At 41.9% G+C, this 21,536-nt stretch overlaps 1 protein-coding gene across 1 annotated transcript in view; it reads left to right on the plus strand.

Moving 5' to 3' along the window:
- The first annotated feature begins 927 nt into the window (after positions 1 to 927).
- Positions 928 to 21,536, plus strand: part of KLHL14 (kelch like family member 14) — a 99,770-nt gene continuing 79,161 nt past the window's right edge. The window contains exon 1 of the mRNA XM_017344102.4: positions 928 to 2,023. Within this exon, the coding sequence (XP_017199591.1) occupies positions 1,071 to 2,023 (953 nt within the window). The 5' untranslated portion in view covers positions 928 to 1,070. The remainder of the gene's footprint in view (positions 2,024 to 21,536) is intronic.

Consider the following 21,536-nt stretch of genomic DNA (forward strand, 5'->3'; position numbering starts at 1 on the left):
GCTGGAAACCCACCCTTGTGGCCCCACTCTCTACCCCCACCTTCCCTGATGCCGCCCGGCGCTGCGGGGAGGGGACGTGGTGGGGGGGTGGCACGGGCATCTGAACTTCCGAGCCCTGACCTGCGGGAGGCGGGGAGAGGGGCCAGGGTCGGGAGCACACTGGTGCAAGGGCTCTCCTGCCAGGTTCAAAGGCGCCTCTGGAAAATTAGCAAAACTGAGTGGTGACGGGGAAACCAACAGTTTGCGAAGCAGGGAAGCGGGCAGGGCCGGGGTGAGGGAAATGAGCTAGAATTGATAAGGACAGCTCCCGCCTCTGCCGAGTCCACCGAGCTGCTCCTCGCCGCGCTCCGCTGCACTTTCCCGGGAGAAGAAAGGGCTTTATCTCCTCCCTCAGACTATTAGCCCAGGAGTTTGTCGGGGCAGCAAGGATAATCGAAGGGGTGCCCAGCTCTGGGGGAGCCGACAGTCGCCCACCCGCACGCTTATGTGGCCCCCTTTCCGGCCTCCCCCAAACTGGGCCAACTGCGAGCGGCAAAGCTTCGGGCACAAGTTGACCTGGAACCACCGCCGTCCGTCGCCTCTGCGCTCCCGGGGCAACCCCCGGCTCCCCACTTCGCGGCCTTTCCCTGCAACCGGCCCGGCATGGACACGAGCCCACGAGGTGTCTCGGCCTCAGCCGCCACTTTGCCGTCGCTGCTGCCACCGCTCTCGCTGCCCGGAGCCGAGCCCGGGTGGTTTTAAGAAAGTGAGGGACAAAGTGCGCAGGAGGTGGCGAGAGGAGTAGCGGGGGAGCAGAGCGGGCGCCCGGACCCCAGGCAGGGCCCTTCGGGTGGCGCTCACGGATCCAGCGCCTTCAGACCTTCCTGCAAGCGTCGGGGTCCTGAGCGCGCCGGGTGGGAGCTAGGCTGAGCCTTGATTGTTGTTCTTCGCCCTCCCCTCCCCTCCACACCCTTCCCCACCCCGACCACACCCCACCCCCTCCACCACCCCGCTCCCCTCCCTCCCATCCCCCACCCCTGTCTGCCAGGTTGGAGGAGGGTTTAAAGCCAGGTGCGCCCAGCCAGCTCGCCATGTCCAGATCGGGGGACAGGACCTCCACCTTCGACCCCAGCCACAGCGACAACCTGCTGCACGGCCTCAACCTGCTGTGGAGGAAGCAGCTGTTTTGCGACGTGACCCTGACGGCCCAGGGCCAGCAGTTCCACTGCCACAAGGCCGTGCTGGCCTCCTGCTCGCAGTACTTCCGATCGCTCTTCTCCAGCCACCCGCCTCTCGGGGGAGGAGGGGTCGGCGGCCAGGACGGCCTGGGGGCCCCCAAGGACCAACAGCAGCCGCCGCCGCAGCAGCAGCAGCCACAGCAGCAGCCGCCGCCGCCGCAGGAGGAGCCCGGGACTCCTTCCTCCTCCCCCGACGACAAGCTGCTGACCAGCCCCCGGGCCATCAACAACCTGGTGCTGCAAGGCTGCTCGTCCATCGGGCTGCGCCTGGTGCTCGAGTACCTCTACACGGCCAACGTGACCCTGTCCCTGGACACGGTGGAGGAGGTGCTGTCGGTCAGCAAGATCCTGCACATCCCCCAGGTCACCAAGCTCTGCGTGCAGTTCCTCAACGACCAGATCTCGGTGCAGAACTACAAGCAGGTGTGCAAGATCGCCGCGCTGCACGGCCTGGAGGAGACCAAGAAGCTGGCCAACAAGTACCTGGTGGAGGATGTGCTGCTGCTCAACTTCGAGGAGATGCGCGCCCTGCTGGACTCGCTGCCGCCCCCCGTGGAGTCAGAGCTGGCGCTCTTCCAGATGTCCGTGCTGTGGCTGGAGCACGACCGCGAGACCCGCATGCAGTACGCGCCCGACCTCATGAAGCGCCTCCGCTTCGCGCTCATCCCGGCCCCGGAGCTGGTGGAGCGGGTCCAGTCCGTGGATTTCATGCGCACCGACCCGGTCTGCCAGAAGCTGCTACTGGACGCCATGAACTACCACCTGATGCCCTTCAGGCAGCACTGCAGGCAGAGCCTGGCCAGCAGGTAGGAGACAACAAAGAGAAGGGGGGGGGCGCAACGGGGGGGGGGGGGGGACGAGAGGCCGGAGGGAGGGGAGGGGGCAGGGAAGAGTGGGGAGAGGGGTGGGCTGTGCGGGAGGCTCTGGCAAGATGGAAAGAAGCGCAAACACTTCCGACTGTGTGTGGGAAAGTTGATTTCAGAGGCCCTCAAAGGTCAGCGGGGAACTGGCCTGATAGCATCCCTGAGCGGACACAGGCCTTGAATCTCGAGAGCCCCCGAGCGAGAACCCTGGAGTCCCAGCCTGAAGTTGGCAGGCGGCTGGGGCCGAAGGCTGGGCCATTAGACGTACAGCTTTGCAAGCCCGTCTGAGCCAGCCCTCCCTCCACATCTCAAGGTGGACTTGCTCACCAGAGCAAGGGAGTCTGTGATGGGAAGTCGTCGCCAACCCCTCCTCTTCCTGCCTTGGGCAGCAGAAGCGCCGAGGCGTCACTGTCAGAGGAGGGCTGTACTAGTCTTTCTGTCCTGCACACAAGTTATTTTGGGTTTACTCGCGCCTGGGGTCTTCTGACTTTGGAGGTTAAGCTCCACAAAGCTTTGTCTATCAGGGTCGCTACCGAAAATGCTGGCATCGGGTGCTCAGGCAAACTTTCCTATTGGGGCAAAGCCTTTGCTTTCCACTTTTGAAGGAAAGCAAAGCAAGAGATGTCAGGGTGGCAGAGTGAATCTTGCCTGGGGACGCCTATCTGCAAAAGCAATCCATTTGAGAATCGGAAGCTGGGGGGATCGGAAGGGGGGGGGGGTTGCAGCCTCCCAGCTCCACTTGGTCTGTGTGCCTGCTCAGGAGTCACAAAGAAGTTGGTTTTGTTGTTGCCATTTAGAATGTCTGCGTGTGTGTTGCCAGCAGAGCTTCATGTCCAAAGGGAGAGAGAAATGATGCCTCTTTAAAATGCTGCTGAGAGAAAAAGGCTGGAGGAATTGACAGTAGTGTTTTATTGGCTCCAATTTTAAAACCCTTTTTAATGAGCCCTGGAAGAGGGTTTCTTTCTCCTTTTAGAAAAGAGACACAGTATCCCTCTTGGTTTCTCACCATAAAGCATGATTCCACATGCCAGGCAGATCCAGCCTAAACTGCAAAGTGTTACATGAGGAAAGTGCTTGGTTTGAAAATTTATCATGGCATTTTCTATTCAAAATGCTGTCTGAAAGACGGAGTCCAACCTATATGCAGTGTCATGGAGTTAAAGGTTTGGTTGGGGCTGGGGATTGTTTTCATCATACTTCTACCACACCTGGGTAGCTAAAGGTCTAAGAAATAGAAGATATTCTCTACAGTTGTTTAGGTAACACTAGGCCAATGGGAGACGTGAGACATCTCGAACTTGTCAGAAATCCTTTAACTAAATTGTCCTAGTATCTGCACGAGATGGGTTAATGACTGTGGTGTCAAAAGATGACAGGAAGACAGTAACAGGGGCAAGAGTCCCAACCTGTGTTCCCCAGCAGTGAGCACAGGAGTCCAAGTGAAAACAAGAACATGAATGAGTTTTTGTTTTGTAAGAGTTTTTCATTGATGTGAAGATCAAAATGGCAAGTTCAGAGTGAAGGGCAAACGTCACTACTCCAGTGGGTGTTGGTGATTACTACTGTTATTTTCCTTCTTATCACTTTTAAAAGACTTATAAATATACTTCATTTAGCATATGTCATACATATTCAAGGATTCAGACAAAACAGAGTCTTGAACAACATTTAATCAAAATTTAAAAAACATATAATCTAGTGTAAATTCAAAAACACAGAAGGTTCATAAAATTAAGATTTAATTGTTCTAGAGTAATTTTGGAAAATGAGCTTTATAAATTTGAACCAATAATTTCTGAAGCCCTCAATGCACTTTAATAGGTATGTCCAAAGATTTAATGTTAGGCGAGTTTACTTTCAAAATGCAAATTCCATTTCCCACCTTACTCTGGATTCAACACACCAGCTGGGGCCTGCTGGCTCTGTCCTGGTGGATGACTGAGATACCAGGCTTCCGGCTTCACTGGGCCATATCATTTGAAGGATATGTAGTGGTGTCTGACCACTGAATGCTTACAAGTGTCATGGATGCTGCAAGAATCTGATACTTCTGCAGCAGAGGAAAAACTGCATTTTCCTTTAAAAAAGGAAGATACAGAAAAGAAAATTGTTCATGCGAACCTACGGTTGATCCCAAAGTAATACAATTTAGACTTTGTTCCACTATTAGTAACTATAGTGTGCTAAATTATAGGGAGTAGTGGCATTATTCCAACTTTAATTCACAGAACGAATGCAAAAATAACCACCAATATTTTAACTTTAATGTGGATGAAAATACTGTAAGTTGCAACCAACAGTATTAAATCAGCCCATTGACTATACCAACAGCATGATGTAAGGACATTCTTTCAGCCTTCTGTGTAGTTTAACAAAGGGATAAATTCTTTCAATAATTGTTTTTGAGATCATTTTTATTGAAGATAATTGAATGGAAAGGTATTCTCTCTATATTTTTTCCACCTGTAGTTTTTAAAGTCTGAATAAGAAAGACTTCAAATTTGGAGAGAGTGATGGGAAATTAAAAGTGACCAATATGTTGGAATAAGTACAAGATAGAAGCAAATAGAATAACTTCAAAAGAGAATTTACTTGTTTAAGAATATATTTAATCTATAGAAAGTAGGAATAATTTAATAACAGTAACTTTAAAATGATTTTTTTTGTTTTCTTTCTTTTCCTTTTTAAAATGATTTTAAACATAATTTTGAATTTTATTTGGTCTAAAAATGTAAAGCAATCCAAGTAAGTCTTTAAATAAATACTAAATTTAAAATTTTTGCTCTAGTTGCCTAGTTTTCCTGAGTATGCCAATTGCAGTCAGAATTGATTTCTATTCTAACAAACTAAACAGTAGGATAGTGCATAAAAGAGCCAACCTGTTCCACACATACATAAGTGATTTAAAATGACAGGACTTGACAAAAGATATAACGTGTCAAACGGGAGGAAGAAGTTCCGGTGACTGTTGTGCAGCTCCATGACCACGGTTAATAATGCTTGTGTGCTTCAACATTTCTAAGAGTGGATTTTAAACATTCTCACCGCAGAAGAGCTATAAGTAGGTAATGGACTTATTAACGAGTTTGATTAAAATTTTTCACCATATTTACTTACATCAAAATGTCAAGTTGTATTTCCAAAATGTATACAACTTTTATTTGCCAATTAAAATTTTTAAAAGATGACAATTTTTCAATAGCCAGAAATTAAAATATCTTGAAGTCTTATTTGTTATTTTTTGTTTTATAGGAAAAATGAAATATAAGATAGAAGTTCTTGAAACTTTTTTTGAAAAATTAAACACGATAGTGTTCTAAAGCATGTAAATTTCATAAAAATAACATGACATGCAATGTTTTCTACATTAAAAAGTATCAGAAGACTTAGTCTAAATTTAGCTTCAGCAACCCAAAAAAAGATCTTTTTTATTTGTACTTTTAAATTTCAGTGTATGATTCAGTAACTAACCCAAATAAAGTTGAGCTGGAGTAATTGGCATCTACATTTTCATTGTACCTAATACAATGTTATTAGTATTATTATAATATTGTTAATGTATTAGTTAAATGAATGCTTGAAATTTGAATGAATTAAGATCATGAAATAAGGAAGGCTTAGCTTTGCACTTCATCAATACATGACTCAATCTGTTGCTATTGCACGTAACAAAACTTCATCTAACCTTGTCCAGGAAAACATTTGTAACAGAAAATATTCATGAAAACAATTACACTTTTAAAAAACATTGAACCACAAGCTATTAACGATCCTTATAGAGTCCCATACTGAAGTGTAGTTTTCAAGAAATTATACTTTAAAGATGACAGGAGGCTACCTTACAAAGATTTCACTCTCCACAAAACATAGTCTATTAAAAGATTTCACATAAATTAAGGTAAAAATCTATTCAAACATCAGGAGTACTAATTAGCCTCTAAAATAACTTGCAATGATTAAAAAGCCATTAGATTTCCTAATATGCAGGTTTAATTCCTGACTTTGGTGCTTAGAAAGGGATTCTTTAAATGTGGACAACATTTTTGTATTGGTTCTCCTTCCTAAGATTAAAGAAAAGGCTTAATAAAGCAAATTAATCTTGTATCCATACATTCTCTAAATTGTTACTTTTTTATATCAATTTGATACCTTCAGATTAGAAATTGTCAGTAGCTAGATTTTGTATCAAGAGTTACTCAACCATTCAGGTACAATTTGTTTATTATCTGTAACAGGACCACTGATTACAAAATTATATCGTAGGTATGGCAGCCAAATAGTTATGTCCTACAATCAAAAGGAAATTAGGGTAGATATTAATGCATTGTATTGGCAGAGAGGACCTACTAACAAAATTGGACATTTTCAAATTTCATTTTGAACTTATACTTTTACCCACTTTTATAAATATATTGAGATCTACTACCTGAGCTAATGTGTAAGATTCTCACCTTTCTTAAGTTAAAAACACTGCGGAAAATGTGTTACCTTATTTACAATAGCTACTACGTGTCACAGGTAATATTCTAAGCACTTTCTAAACAGAGGTGCAGTAACTGCCCTAAAGAGTGAGTACCCCGGTTCCGCGGCTCACTAGGCTAATCCTCCGCTTTGCGGCGCCGGCACACTGGTTTCTAGTCCCGGTCGGGGCGCTGGATTCTGTCCCGGTTGCCCCTCTTCCAGGCCAGCCCTCTGCTATGGCCAGGGAGTGCAGTGGAGGATGGCCCAAGTGCTTGGGCCCTGCACCCCATGGGAGACGAGGAGAAGCACCTGGCTCCTGCCTTCGGATCAGCGGCGGCCATTGGAGGGTGAACCAACAGCAAAGGAAGACCTTTCTCTCTGTCTCTCTCTCTCATTGTCCACTCTGCCTGTCAAAAAAATAAAAAATAATAAATAAATAAATAAATAAATAAAAAGAGTGAGTACCATCACTAGCTTCATTTTGTAGACAGAAAAATGAGTTCCTACACAAGTGAAGCCCTGTACTCAGAATTGCACAGCAGAGCCCATGTAGTGGGCCACTTGGGTCTGGTTCTCACTCACTGGGTGCCACATCTCACTGGGACCACTTCTATGCAAGGCTGTCATGCAATGATTGACCTTAGAGTTGTAGGCAGATATAAGACTTTTGGAAGGAAAAGTGTGAAAATTAAACATTAATGTGTTTGATTTTTAATGAGATAAAGAAAGGTTGTTTTAGGTCAGGGGTCAGTAGTTTTTTCTAGGGGTGGGTGTTTGTGCCCGAGTTTGATACCTAGATCCAGTTCCTGACTTCAGCTTCTTGCTAACACAGACCTTGGGAGGCAGCGTTTAAGGCTGAAGTAACTGAATACTTGTCATCCACATGAGAGATCTAGCTCTCAACCTTGGTCAGTTATAAGAGGTGTTTGGGGCGTGAACCAGCAGATATGAGCTCTCTCTGCCTGCCTGCCTCTCTCCCTCTCAGAGAAGTGCCAAGTAATAATCCTTTTTTGGCCGGCGCTGTGGCTCAAAAGGCTAATCCTCTGCCTAGTAGCGCCGGCACACCGGGTTCTAGTCCCGCTCGGGGCACCAGATTCTGTCCTGGTTGCCCCTCTTCCAGGCCAGGGGGCTCTCTGCTGTGGCCAGGGAGTGCAGTGGAGGATGGCCCAAGTGCTTGGGCCCTGCACCCACATGGGAGACCCGGAGAAGCACCTGGCTCCTGGCTCCTGCCTTCGGATAGGCGCGATGCGCCGGCCGCAGCACGCCGGCCGCGGCGGCCATTGGAGGGTGAACCAACGGCAAAAGGAAGACCTTTCTCTCTCTCTCTCTCTCTCTCTCTCTCTCTCCCCCTCTGTTCACTATGCCGGAAAAAAAAAATAATAATAATCCTTTTTTGCTTGGGGTCACTGGGTCTCTGTTGCAGCTAGTCAATCTTCCCTGATAGTGCCACCAATGCCATAGACAATATGCAAATCAATGAGCATGGCTATGGCACAATAAAACATCATTTATGGTTAATGAAATTTCATGCAATTTTCATGTCATAATATATTCCTTTTAAAATATTTTCAATAATTTAAAAACATTTAAAAAGTATTCTTAGTGTTGGTTTATACTAAAATAGGAGGGGGCTGGATTTGTTTTAGGAGCCATGATTTGTCAATCCCTGTTCATGGCTCTTGGGATTTGTCAGTGAAGAAAGCAGACAAAAGTTTGACCTTGTTCTTATGGAAAAAATTCTCACTATTCCTCTTCTTCCTCTCATTGGAAAGAATTCAGTTTGCAATCATTGTTCTGTGCCAAGTTAGTTTCAGATTTCCAAAATAAGACCTAAGGATTTTAATAGTGATCCCAGGAAGCCAAATAGTGGCTAATTAAAACTGTAAATGAGTTACTTTTCTTTTTCAAGCATACTGGATATAGAATCTCCTAAAGCATGGTGGAATAACCTCCTGACTAGGTTTGAATAATATTTATGTGCTATTTTAAAAGAAATTGGATATTTTAATGCACTGCTTTCTCAGAGATTGACAGGCAAGTATCAAGCTTTCTAATCTAGGCGTATAAATGAAAATAGTTAATTTTTTAACTTCCATCCTCTATCTCCAGCAGTTTTGATTAAAGGGCATGTGTTGTCAGGATTCCTGACCTCTGAATGAATCAACTGGATTGGGTATGTCTGCAGACCCTCTCTGCTTTCTCTGGAGAACATCTATCCCATGTAAATTTGTCTTCTGTGTTTATCTCCCGACAAGTCACTTTTCTGAATATTTGTAACTAGAGCATTTAACTCAGTGCCTGACCTTGATCCAAAAATGTGAGTTTGATGTGAATTGCTATTGACCTTAAATATAATTGAGACAAACACTTAAGATTTGGTTCATCTCAGTGTGAATTAAACAAGCCAATGTGAAATAAAATGGAAGTAATTTTAAAGATGATTACACACACACACACACACACATACACACACCCCAGTTATTTGCCAATGATAATGCTATTATTATTGGACACCTCCTAAGACCTTGAGTTATTGATTACATTGTTTTAATTCTTACAACCCTGTTTCAGCCCTTTCTAAAGATTAGAAAAATGAGACTCAGAGAAGGTAAAAAGTCTGAGTTGAAAGTTCTTATCATCACCTGGAAAATACTTTGTTGTTTTTACACATGGCTTCTACAAAAAAGTAAATTCTAATACACACCTTCCACATATTTGTTTTCTCTCACCTCAGAGTAATTCTAAGTCCTACCTTCTAACACTTGTTGAAGCCACCCAACCAATGAAGATGAGTGGGTAGGATCTATTAGGGAGCCAGAATTCTATCCTATTGGTCTACCATACTTAACTATTCTGAGATTAAGGGGCTAAATAATTAGATGGCTGAGATTAGTGATTATGGTCTTGACTAATGCAAGATAGACTGAACCTGGGGATGGGCATTTAGCCTGATGGTTAATACCCATGTCTTACACTAGAGTACCTAGTGTTGATTTCTGGCTCTGGCTCCTGACTCCAATTTCCTGCAAATGCAAACCCTAGGAGGCAGTAGTGATGGCTCAAATAATTGAGCCCCTGCCACCCATGTGGGAGACCTGGACTGCACTCTTCTGTCTCCAGCCCTAGCCCAACATGGGTATTGCAAGCATTTGAAGAGTCAACCACCAAACAGGAAAATGCTTGCTTACTCTCTTTATCTGTATCTCCACCTCCCAAATAAAAATTAAAATAAATTAAAAATAGAATATATTTTTAAATAAAAAGAACAGTTTAACTATGAAAATTAATTATGAAACAAAACAAAACATAACCTTGGTGCTTGAATTTAAATAGTTGTTTTCCCTAGATTACCAGAGTGGTATCAGCTTTGTTTCTGTGATAATAGAATACTATTCATATTGGTGATACTTTCAGGTGATGAACACAAAGGTAGAAACCAGCATTCTAAAAATGTCCACATATTTTAATAACATAAACTAAAACTACTCTAATGTAAATTCCTTGTTTACATTTTTGTTCCAGAAAATCATTTCAGCAATTGTTATCCCATAAATGTTTATGGCTCCTGTCATTCATTTAGAATTTTAGAAAATGTATTCATTTCTCCTGTTCTATTACCCTCCAAGATACTTCATAACAAATAATTCTTAAGGGAAAACAAAACCACACTGTTTTGATATAGGCAGAGGGGTAAGTTAACCAGAGGAAGCAATGTAAGTTGTAATGCAGATGATATACAGAGTGTGCCAATTTTACTGTAAATATCAAAGGCGATTATCGATTCACAAATCATATTAATGGAAGTAAGGTTAGAACTTTTTGCAGTATTGGAAGTAAAGCAGAAAGCACTAGGGAAAGCTGACAGCAATGGGGAAATAAGAGAAAATAAAGCATAGGAAAGTGAAAAAGAAAGAAAAACAAGTAGTAAGGAACATACAAGAAAATATAGGGAATCCAAGAAATCACTAAGAGGTAAACTATCTGAAAAGGGATACAACCAAGAGCTAGCAGTGGAAGAAGATGGGCCAGGACATCTTAGAAGTTGGAGATAAGGTCTTCTGTACTTACTGTCGAAGTTCAAATCAAGCAGCATTTAGACTGCTATGTTCAAGATGTTACAAAATGTACAGTTATCCACAGAGTTCCATCAAAAAGAAAAAAAGACATTCCTTTACCCCCATGATTTAATTCAGTTCAATTATTATATCTCTATAATCTAAACTAATAAGGTGTTTTATTTTTTAAGTTTTTGTTCTTAATGCTATAGGTAACATGGTAGTTTCAGTTGGGTCAGAGCTCAATGCTCTAACCATTTGTTGAGCTAAAAGCAGATGAAAAATATATTTGCCTTCCTTGTAAAAATTATCTTAATGCCCATTGGAATTTCAGCTGTCAGCAGACTTAAGGAACAAGCAGGCCTGCAAAACCTGGGGCACTTTTACTAAACCCATGCCCAAGCCCATGTCACACCCCCAGTGAGAACTTGAAATGGTGTCTTGTAATTTAGCACTAACGAAAAGTTGTGCTGTGAAATAGCCTGCAGATTTGGAGGAAATGTATATAATTTACTAGATTTTGAGCTACAGAGAGGAATGAGATCATTTTCTTGACATGAAGTTTACAGTAAAGACAGAGAATAAATTATGACACAAATCAATTGCACTAACAGTACCTACTATAGATTACAAAAGTGCCTTTAGCAGGGACCCCATCAAACAGACTGCTAGACCCTTACCTTAATGACCCAAGAAGACTTTGTCTGCAGAAAAGCTTGAAGATGAGCCTTGAAACATAAGATAGCTAGACATGGGTCTGGGGGAAAGGCAGAGTGTGCAACTGAGTGAGGCAAAGCTGAGCGAGCACATGCAAAAGCCCCCAGTCAGGAAAGAGTTTGGTGCTTTCCCTGAAGAAAGGGGTGTGTGTGTGGCTGGAGATGCTGCTGACTGGGTTGTCCACACTAACAGGGTGGTAGGCCCTGCTAGGATGAGCTGCTACATAGATAAATTATGGGAAAGTCAACATATTTTTAGTTGAATCAAGAAAAGATCCAATACTATGGAAACACTGCTGCTTTTGAAATAAAAAATCTAAATAATTGTCTCAGCACCGCCTTACTGCACCACCACATAAGTAAAATACGTTCATGACTGCAGTTGTGTCACAGGGTTTGGCTAAGGATCAGCTGAGATAGTGAAAAGCTGAAACATAAAATACTATTTAAAATTCATTTATCATAACTTTAAATAACATTAAGCAAATTTTACCTAAATGTACTTCTGCCATTCAAAAAAAAAAAAAAAAACTCTAGGACATACATATTTGTAATTTCACTGATAACACAGAAACAGAGCAGAGGCTTTTAAGACTACAAGAATGAAGTTGAAGGGACCCAAAGGTGAAAGCAAGGGCATGAGAAGAAGTGAGAAAAATCTGACTGTGATGGCTCTCAGCAATTTCTATTTAATTCTTCAAAGGGAAATTGATGACCTTTTTAGATGTCAAAGTCTTTCATTTCTTCCTTTCAGAGAAAAGACTCCTTATTCTTTTTAATCTCATGCATTCAAGTTTAGAGGCTTGCTTTGCTGCTGCTCCCAGACCCTCTCACACACGTGTCTGGCTTCTTTGCTCCCCAAGCGCCTGTGAGTGGGTTGGTGAATTGCACCTGCACAGGGACTCTGAACTTCCTCTGAGCTCAGCTGGGCCACCGTATGGAGAGGCTCACTGGAGGCTGCAGAGAAGTGAACTGAAGAATTACAGGCGGTTTCACTTCCCTGCCTTATGTGCCTTCAGGTGCCTCTGAAGACATGCGAGGCCAGTGAAATGGAGAGGAGGAGGAAAAGAGAAAGCATCAATATCCCACAAGACAGAAGCTCTGCAAATGTAGAGGCATTGTGGGAAAATGTGGAGAGCTGGCAATGTGTGTACAAAGTGCATATTGTTGGGTGCCATCTTCTAATCTTCAGTACAGTGATTTCTGAGATGTGTTGGTATCAGATAAATGCCTATTGTGTAAGTGGGGTGAGGGTAAGATGATCAGCAATTCAGCCTGGCACTGAATGAGGAATTATTGGGTTGGGAGGCTCTATTTGTTGCCAAAAAGAAGAAAACAGTCACATTTGTAAATCCTGCAAAGAACAAAGCAGCAGACAGCTGTTCAGCACCCCTTAAACCCAGCCACACCAGAGCATCTTGGGCAAAAGCAAGGGTTTAGAGGTGGGAGTGTATAATCTGTCAGAGAGAACTTTGAAGGGAACATTTGAATGCTGTAAGATATGCACCAGGCCCTCAGCACTTTCTACTCATGTGGGATACTCTGAGGATCCCTGACAAGACGGGAATATCTCAGAGGCAGGAGTGTGTGTGGAACAGACCAAGTTGGTGGATTGGTTACTGTGGCAATTGGACCACCACTGACAATTACAATTCCTAATTTTCTTTAAAGTTTTCATAAGTGTTCACTCCAAAATGAGGAAGGGGAGAAAGAGACCTAATAGATTAAGATATTTGCATTATAACCTGAAACTTTTAAACAGCTAAATTGCATAATTAGTACCCAAAGGTCAGACAGATGTGGGTTCCAATCCCACACCAACCACTTACAAGCTTCCTATCCTTGGGTAATTTTCTTAACCTGTTTTCAGACTCCTTACCTATAGAGTGCCCATAATAATACCCACCTCATTAGGGCAAATGTGAACATTGAAATAATTTGTGTACAATAATTAGGATAGTATGTGGCTGTGAATACTTAATAGTTGACAGCTTTTATTTTCATAGAAGTGCAAGATTTGTGGATATTTGATTTGCCTCTCTGTTCACTTGTTAATTAGGACTCCTAATTTCACAAAACCTACCTATTCTAGAGTGAGAGTCCCGCAGCCTGAGGCATCATGGATTTTGTCCACCACGTTGTGTTTTAGGTTTGTGTTCATTTTATCCACCTTTGAGTGACCTCCAGAGCACAGGCTGTCCTGGTGTCTGTTTCATTTTTTTGATCTATTTATGTCAGTAATTAGAAAATTTAGAAAAACAATGGCAAATTCATAATGAACAGCTTTATTGGATGGTGATTTACATATTATACAATTCACCCACTTAAAGTATATAATTCAGTGGGTTTTACTGTATCCAGAGAGTTGTACAGCCATCATTATGATCAATTTTTGGATATTTTAATCTCTTTCCCCCAAAAAAATTCCTGTTAGAAATAAACCTCCCTCCCCTACTTCTCCTTTCCCCTACACTAGCTCTAGATAATCACTAATCTACTTTCTGTCCACTGTCTGTCCCATAGATTTACCTATTGTGGAATCATGCAATGACTGATTTCTCTTATGTAGTACAGTATTTTCAAGGTCAAAACATGTTGTAGCATGTAACTGTACTCCAATCCTTTGTATGGCTGAATATTTATTGTATGAATTTGTCATGTTGGGTTGATCCAACAGTTGATGACACTTGGGTCTTTTCCACATTTTGATATTATGAATTATGCAGCTGACATTCAGGTCGAAGTTGTGTGTGTGAACCTATATTTTCTGTTCTTTTAGGCATATATCTAGGAGTGGAAATGTTAGCTCATTTGGTAATTCAGTTAACAGTAAGCAAATGTTTAACCTTTTGAGGAACTACCAAATAGATTTTTTTTCAAAGCAGCTGCACCATTTTGCATTCTCCCCAGCTGTGTAGTGCTTCCAATTTAATAGCATCTTTACTCACACTTATTGTATGTCTTTTTCATGTAACTATCTTAGTGTGTGTGAAGTGCTCTCTCAATGTGTTTGCATTTCCCTAATGCTAATCATAGCATATTCTCATGTGCTTGTTGGTCACTTAAATGTGTGTGTGTGTGTGTGTGTGTGTGTGTGTAGAAATATCTGTTCAAATGCTTTTGGCCATTTTTTAGTTGCATTATTTATTTACCATTGAGTCTTTTAAGCATTTTAGTAAGTTTTCTTAAGGTTCCTAGAGTACATCTAGGCTACATTGTACAGAATTTGTGTGTTCTATTTAACAAAAATGAAAATAAAATGCATGCAGAGATACAATGGAAACTTTTCTAAAAATTTTTACATGAGTATGATTATCATTTAAAAATCTTGGTGTTTGATGTGGCAGAGAAAAATACCTGTGATTGATTTTGGTGTTGTCTGTTTTCTTCTTTGTGTGATTATTTTGGCTTTATGGACTTAGGCATTGTATTTCTCAAATGGTAGTCTGGACTTGCTTTAGCAAATCTTTTATTCAGAGAAAAAAAGATTCATTATTCAAGTTATTTACTTAAATGTTCTTAAAGGCACATCAATATTTATTCCAACGATGTTTATGCAATAATTATTTTAGGGAAATGAGGTGGAATTCTTTGACTGCCAAGACAGTGATAACTCATAAGAAGAAGAAATATGTCAAAAGAAAACAAAACTAAAAAAACCGAAGCTCTCAGTTTAATGGTGATGCAAAAGCTTTCTTTGTGTGAATCTGCAGGAAACAGTGAAGCACACATTTTCAGTCATGGCTGGGATCCAACTGAGGGCTTCACTACAAATATCACCAGGGCAGGTCCTGACTTGGAAAAACTAAATTCATCATGAGAATTATTTGACCAGTTTCCTCTTTCCTTTGATACAGTCTCCTTGTAATTTTTCTTAGGGACAAAAATATCTGCAGCTCTTGATAATAAATTACTCTTACTACTGTCAGTAAGTTAGGTACAGTTTCTTTCCTCACTGTTGCTTTGAGGGTGTGTATATGAAGAAATGGTCAGCACATTGTTTCCTGGGCTTAGTGGTTCTGCTTCTGGATGGTACAGCTCTATTTTGATTATGAATCTTTATGAAAAATAAAATTTCTGCTTTCTATGAAGAGAGTTATATCACTATCACATAGCAAAGACAACTCTGGGCTATCATCATTACTTAGAGTGCAAGGCCATAAGAATTTTAATGTGAATACTTTTTTTTACCTGGAATTTAGGGAGATAAAGTATCATCAAAATACATGATCTCTTTAGAGTTTCTTTTAATAGATTACCAACAGATACCAAAAAGCAGATAATCTCTCCCAATTAGCCACTTTTTTTGTTGTTTTGTTTTGCCTTTTCTAGAAGGCATTGTCTTTCCTTGGCAGAAGGCTCAGTCCCATAGAAAAGGTATTTCATTTCAGGTAGTCACTTCAGATCATCCAGAACCCTGACAAACTTAACTATTGCTTGGGTGTGGTCATCCTCAAAATTTTGTAAGGGAAAAAAAAATGTAAAAAGGAAGCATTTAAACACCATATTTAAATCACTTAAATAAATGTAAGGCTTGGGATTTCTCAGGAGTTCAGAAGCAGTAAACTAAACCAGCAGCAAGTAGTCTAGGTAAAAATCCTTCCCAGGGAAGGGACATCCCCTGTGTAGGAAACAGCTACCCCCATGCACACACATATACACACAGCATATACACCCAAGCCTTTTGTCAGAGTTGTCAAATAGTCCAACTTTCAGAAAAAAATACTCTAAGATTTAGAAAGAATATTCACCTCAGAAATATTCTTTATGGAGAGTGATCTACATTTATTTTGTGTGTGTGTATGTATGTATGTGTGTGTGTGTAGGAAATGCTATAGTCTCGTAGCATGAGAAACATATTAAATTTCTAAACCACCCCCCAAAATTCACATCTATAGCTTTAAACAGGGGTAAGAGTCTGCCTTCTTAGCTTGTAGGAATCACTTCTGTGCAAAATTATCTTTGTTTTTGTCCTTCCTTGTTGCCCCTTCCTCCATTGCAACATTGCTTTCCATTAATATGCATTGCATAAGTATAGCACCCAAAGCTTCAAATAGAGGAGTAAGTAGGAAGCCTGTCTCTGCATACTTCTAATTCTCTGGAGTGTGGCTGATGGGCTGCTACAAAGAATAGCTACTGTGTGATACAATTAGGAAGATCTTTCCTCAAGGCAGTCCTACAAGTTTGGCCATAAGGGCTCCTTCTCCAGTGTCAGTTCCCAAAGCTGAGAGTGAGATTCCTTAATCTTTTTCAGTCCTAAATTCCTGTTGACTGAACAGTTCCGTTAATGTCATTAAAATTATTCTATCAGTCTGCTTGGCCTGCCATGACAGAGTATCAGACATGGTAGCCTAACAGAAATTTATTTTCTCACATTTGTGGAGGCTGGAATTTTAAGACCAAGGTACCAGCAGAGTTGATTTCTGATGGGGCCTCTCTTCCTGGCTTGCAGGTAGCCAACTTCCCTTTGCACTCATTCATGTGGTGGGTGTGGAAGATCAGGTGGGTGCCTTCCTATTCTTAAAAGGACACTAGTCCTATTGGCTTAGTACTTGCCTCTATGACCTCATTGAGCCTGTTGCCTCCTTAATGGTCTACAAATATATTCACAAGTAGGAAAGGGGCACAATTCAGTCCTAACAAAAGCCAAGAAGAACAAAGAATTAGAAAACAGGTTAGGGAAACTGAAATGTCACTTTTCAACCAGATCTATATGATAAAATTATATAGGCAATGAGAATCTAGAAGAGGAAGAAAATGCAACTCCTCTTTCCTCAGTCCCATAAAACCTTGCCTAGACCAGTAATTCTCTTAAGAATCAACCAGAGAGCTTTTTAATAAAATGTATCTTCCTCCAACTTACCCTAGAGGTGCTAAATAAATTCATTAGAAACATGGTTCCAGGAACATAGGTACTTAGCAAACATCACAAGTGGTTTTGTGACAGGTAGATTTTGAGCGACACTTTGAAAATCATGGGGCTAAAATAATTGCTTTGGTTTTATATTTTGCTGCCTATCTATAGAAGATCAGAGAAAAATGTTGATAGTAACTTATTGAGACAGTTTGGAGGAAGTTTGTCACAAAATTAAAAGAAATATGCTTAACTGACATGAGATAGAAGGAAACAGTTCAGAGGGAAGAGTTGGAATGACCAGACAGACTCCAGGGGACATGTTTTCTGGGGATGAAGATTAGGTACCCACTGCTCTAGAGAATTTACAGAATAGTTAAAGCTACGCAGTGCAGTGTTTACAATTCAGCCTTTGAGAATGTGAGAAACTTTCTCAGAATCATTTGAGTCTACATGTCAAAGATCTAATGATTGAAAAGGATATTTACCCAGACTGGCTGATTGTGGGCTCTCTGAGATTTTGCAAATACCCTTCTGAGAGGGGGACATTGGAAGGCTGCCTACTTGCCACAGAGCTCTCTAGCTAGGGTTAACCTTGGCACCATGGCCCTCTGGGATTGGCAAAACAAAGAACAGAAAGAGCTGGTTCCCTATGGGCAGGGAGAGGAAAAGAAGAAGAAGATAAGAGATTCCTATTTCACCCACAGCAGCAGGGTGCCTCTAAGCTGGATCCTACAAGCCACACCTCATTGTCTCCACAGCACACACCCCCTGTGCCTGTCTCACTCCCTGGCTGCAGATTTTCCCCAACATAAAGATAACCTCCTTCCTTTAGCTTAACCTCAGGGTGATTTCATAGACTTCTTCCCTGAGAAATAAATTCGAAGACTTTTTAGAAGGCTTCCGTTGAAACTCCCTTTCTTGAACTTGGATACCTAGTTATTGCCTTGAATATTCCAGAAAAAGCCCAGAGTAATACATCCGATTACTAACTTTTCTGTCTCCCTGCCTGGCCGTTTCTACAGTGACTCTCCAGCTGTAAAGAGTCTGCTTGGCCAGAGGCTGGCTCCACTTCCTCTGAGAATGAGCTTCCTACTTGCCCCTGGAGGAACCCCTCCCAGGAGTTAAAGAGTAGTGGAAGAAACTGGGCTCTAGATCTAGAGATGGGACCTGGCATGGCTCCCCTCAGCATCATCTTGAATGACCAACTACTTCCTTCATTTTTACCACTATGTCTCCGACTTTGAGAGAGAAGTTTCATGAGATAAGTCACATCCTTCTGAACCAGAATTTTCATTGTTCCTGTGATCTTACATCTCTCTGTATTTTCCCTGTGCAGCAAGTACCAAGGTTACCTCAGGCTGGGAGGTCACTCTTAGCACCTCCAAAAACCAGCCAGATGGGAGAAACAGAAAGGAAGAAATTCTAGAAATGAATTTGTTTCTCAGGAGGCAGGTTGTTTAATAATTGGGTGTAATTGGGAGCGTAAATGCAGACATCACTTAGGAGTCTGTCACTAGTGTGAGAGATGCTTTATCACCATGTCACCAGACTAGACAGAACTTTTGATTGGCTCCTTGGTAAAAGGCTGCATAGGATCACTCCCTTCCTTGGACGAAAGATCTTTATTCTACCACACAAATAGTGGTGGTCCTTGCTGGTGCTTTGCCAGCCACCATCTGTGTTAGCAAACTGAACACCCCTTGAAGGCAGGAGGATTAGTACAGGGACAGGGCGAGGGTGGGAGGTGTGAAGGGTGCTGTTATTTCTACAGCAATGTATGCTCTTCAGAAGAAAGGCACTAAGTACTAGGTATTGTAATTAGGGGTTGATAAGTAATCAAGCAAAGATGTTCAACTGTTTCTGATTACTAAAGGAAGCTTTAATCTGGGAGGTGGAGAAAGAGGGGGAACGCAGTGAATATAAAGTTGGCTGGAAACCATTGTCCCTCATAAAGCAAAAGGCCAAGAATGGAGTGTGAAGAGTTATGTCCCACACCAAGACAGACTTAGCCCTAGCCCTGAAGGGTTATGATCTAAGGGCTGGGAGCTGTATGTCATGGATTCTGATGAGGACCTTAAGGTCTTTTGTTTGTTTGTCTTGTCTGCCCCTGCCATCATTAGCTAGGTTTGGTGCTCAGAGGAATTTGGCAAAACATGAGTAAACTACCCAATCCACATGCTGGAGGGCACTGTTAACTTCTGAAATTAGCATATATCATGGAGGAACTGTAGAGGATCCCTGGGAGCTACAGGGGCTGGGATGAGGAGTTAAGGAGAGGGAAGATGGCTAATCCCAAACACAAGGTATAAAGCTGCAGCCAATACAGGTGTTGCTCTCCATGGTCAAGGAAGCTGCAGAGTTTGGACGTAACACAGGTTTTCTTTATTATTATTATTTATTCATTTGAAAGGCAGAAATACAGAGAGAAGGATAGACAAAGAGAGGTCTTTCACTCCCCAAATGGCTGTAACGGCCAAGACAAAGCCAGGAGCTTCCTCCAGGTCTCCCACATGGGTGCAGGGGCCCGAGCACTTGAGCCATCTTCTGCTGCTTTCTCAGATGTATTAGCAAGGAGCCGGATCAGAAATGGAGCAGTATAGTGTAGAATTGGCACCCATATGGGATGCCAGTACTACAGGCAGAGACTTAACCTCTGCTTAACCTCACACCACGGTGCTGATCCCAACACAGGTTTTCTAAAGTCCTGATTTCTTCTCTTTATTATAGCATCTCTGAATATGATTTATCTACCACTGGCAGTGTGAGAGACCATTTCAGGTGGTAATGAGAAATACTTTAAAATTTAATAGCTAGATTAGGAATTACTATATTTAATATGTTAGAAATAAAAATTAACTCACAAAACCCATGGTTTCATAAACATTAATTCATAAACATTAATTTCATAAATTTCATTAATTTCATAAACATTAATTCTTGGAACAATTGTTCTAAATATTGGTTATACATTGAAATTATTCAGAAAGGTTTAAAACGCATACACATACACACATACGCACCCCAATGTTGAGTCCGCTCTGGATCTTGACTTAAGAGCTCTGAGAGGCTCCCCAACCCTAGATTTCCTTTTTTAAAGCTTTCTCATCTTGTATTGGGAACCACTGGGCCAGACTGGGATTTTTAAAAAATCTTTTTCAAGTGAGCAGTTTTAAATGAAAATTAAGTAAATTATATCATAGTATATGGATACAGTAAAAATCATGACAGTCACAATGACTTCACCAATGACTGAAGTTGGGTAAACATTGCACTCTTGTTATGGCTAGCTCCCTTTCTGTGAGACAATCCTGATTCTAAAGAACAAGAGAAAAGCAGAAATGTTCAATAAAAATGATGAACAGGGTGGTAGTATCGCAAGAAAAAGCCAAGGTCAGATAGGGCTGAAAGACTGAAGGTGTGGGAGCATTGTAAAGGGAACAGGTTACTCAGGGGTTAGTCAATAGGAGTCTCTTCTGTTCAACGTATGGTCCTCTGGCTCTTCCACCATTTGCCTTTGATATACCACCATCACTCCCACTGACTCAGCCTTAACACAGGCAGAGAAAAAAAAGACATGAAGAATCTACAGCATATCCTGGATAGGACAATTACAGGTGACTTTAGTCTTCATTCGTTTGTTCCTTTATTTGTGATGGCTCCATCCATACAAGCCTATACTAAGCAGTGACTGCACAAAGTTGTCTTTGCTTTTTAGTCAAAATCAGTATATTTTGTCTGTTTGATATGACCAAACAAATCTTCAAGTTATTTCTATCTTAGAAAAACTAGATAATGAATATGACATCATTCTCCAGTCAGCACAGAGCTGGACTCATGGTAGAGAAAGTGGGGTGACTCCAAAGTCCCAAGATGGGAAGCTGAAGCATTTTCAACTATACCTGCGAGTCTCCCAAGAGCAGTGTGAGGAAACTCTAGAGACATTTCCTGTGTGAAACGGAGACAATAAAAGCCATCCTGAGGCACTGGAAGAGGTGCCCAAGCCCCCTTTCCTCTATTCTTTCATCTGTTAAATGGGGATAATGATACTTCGTGTTTACCTACCTCAGAGAGGCATTATCAGGTCTATTTAAAGGCTCTTCCCATGAAAGCTGCTGTGTAATTACCAAGCACAGCTATGATAAAGAAACCTAAATACAACAGCAAATCAGCTGGAACAAATTCTCAAGGGAGTTTGCTTCTTTGGAAAATTTTAAGAAAAAGGTAGCAACTCTCCTTTGTGGAGTTTGGGGCCCACTCTTGCTGGAAGTATAGGAAGGTGGGCTGACTTTCCAAGCCTCTTTCTGGCCAGTGACTTGGGATCTTCCTCTGCTTGCCTTTTCCCCCATGATCTAAGCAATTTCCATCTG

The sequence above is a fragment of the Oryctolagus cuniculus genome, chromosome 10, assembly GCF_051225735.1.
Source record: "Oryctolagus cuniculus isolate XC-2025 breed Fujian yellow rabbit chromosome 10, ASM5122573v1, whole genome shotgun sequence".
Taxonomy (NCBI): Eukaryota; Metazoa; Chordata; class Mammalia; order Lagomorpha; family Leporidae; genus Oryctolagus; species Oryctolagus cuniculus.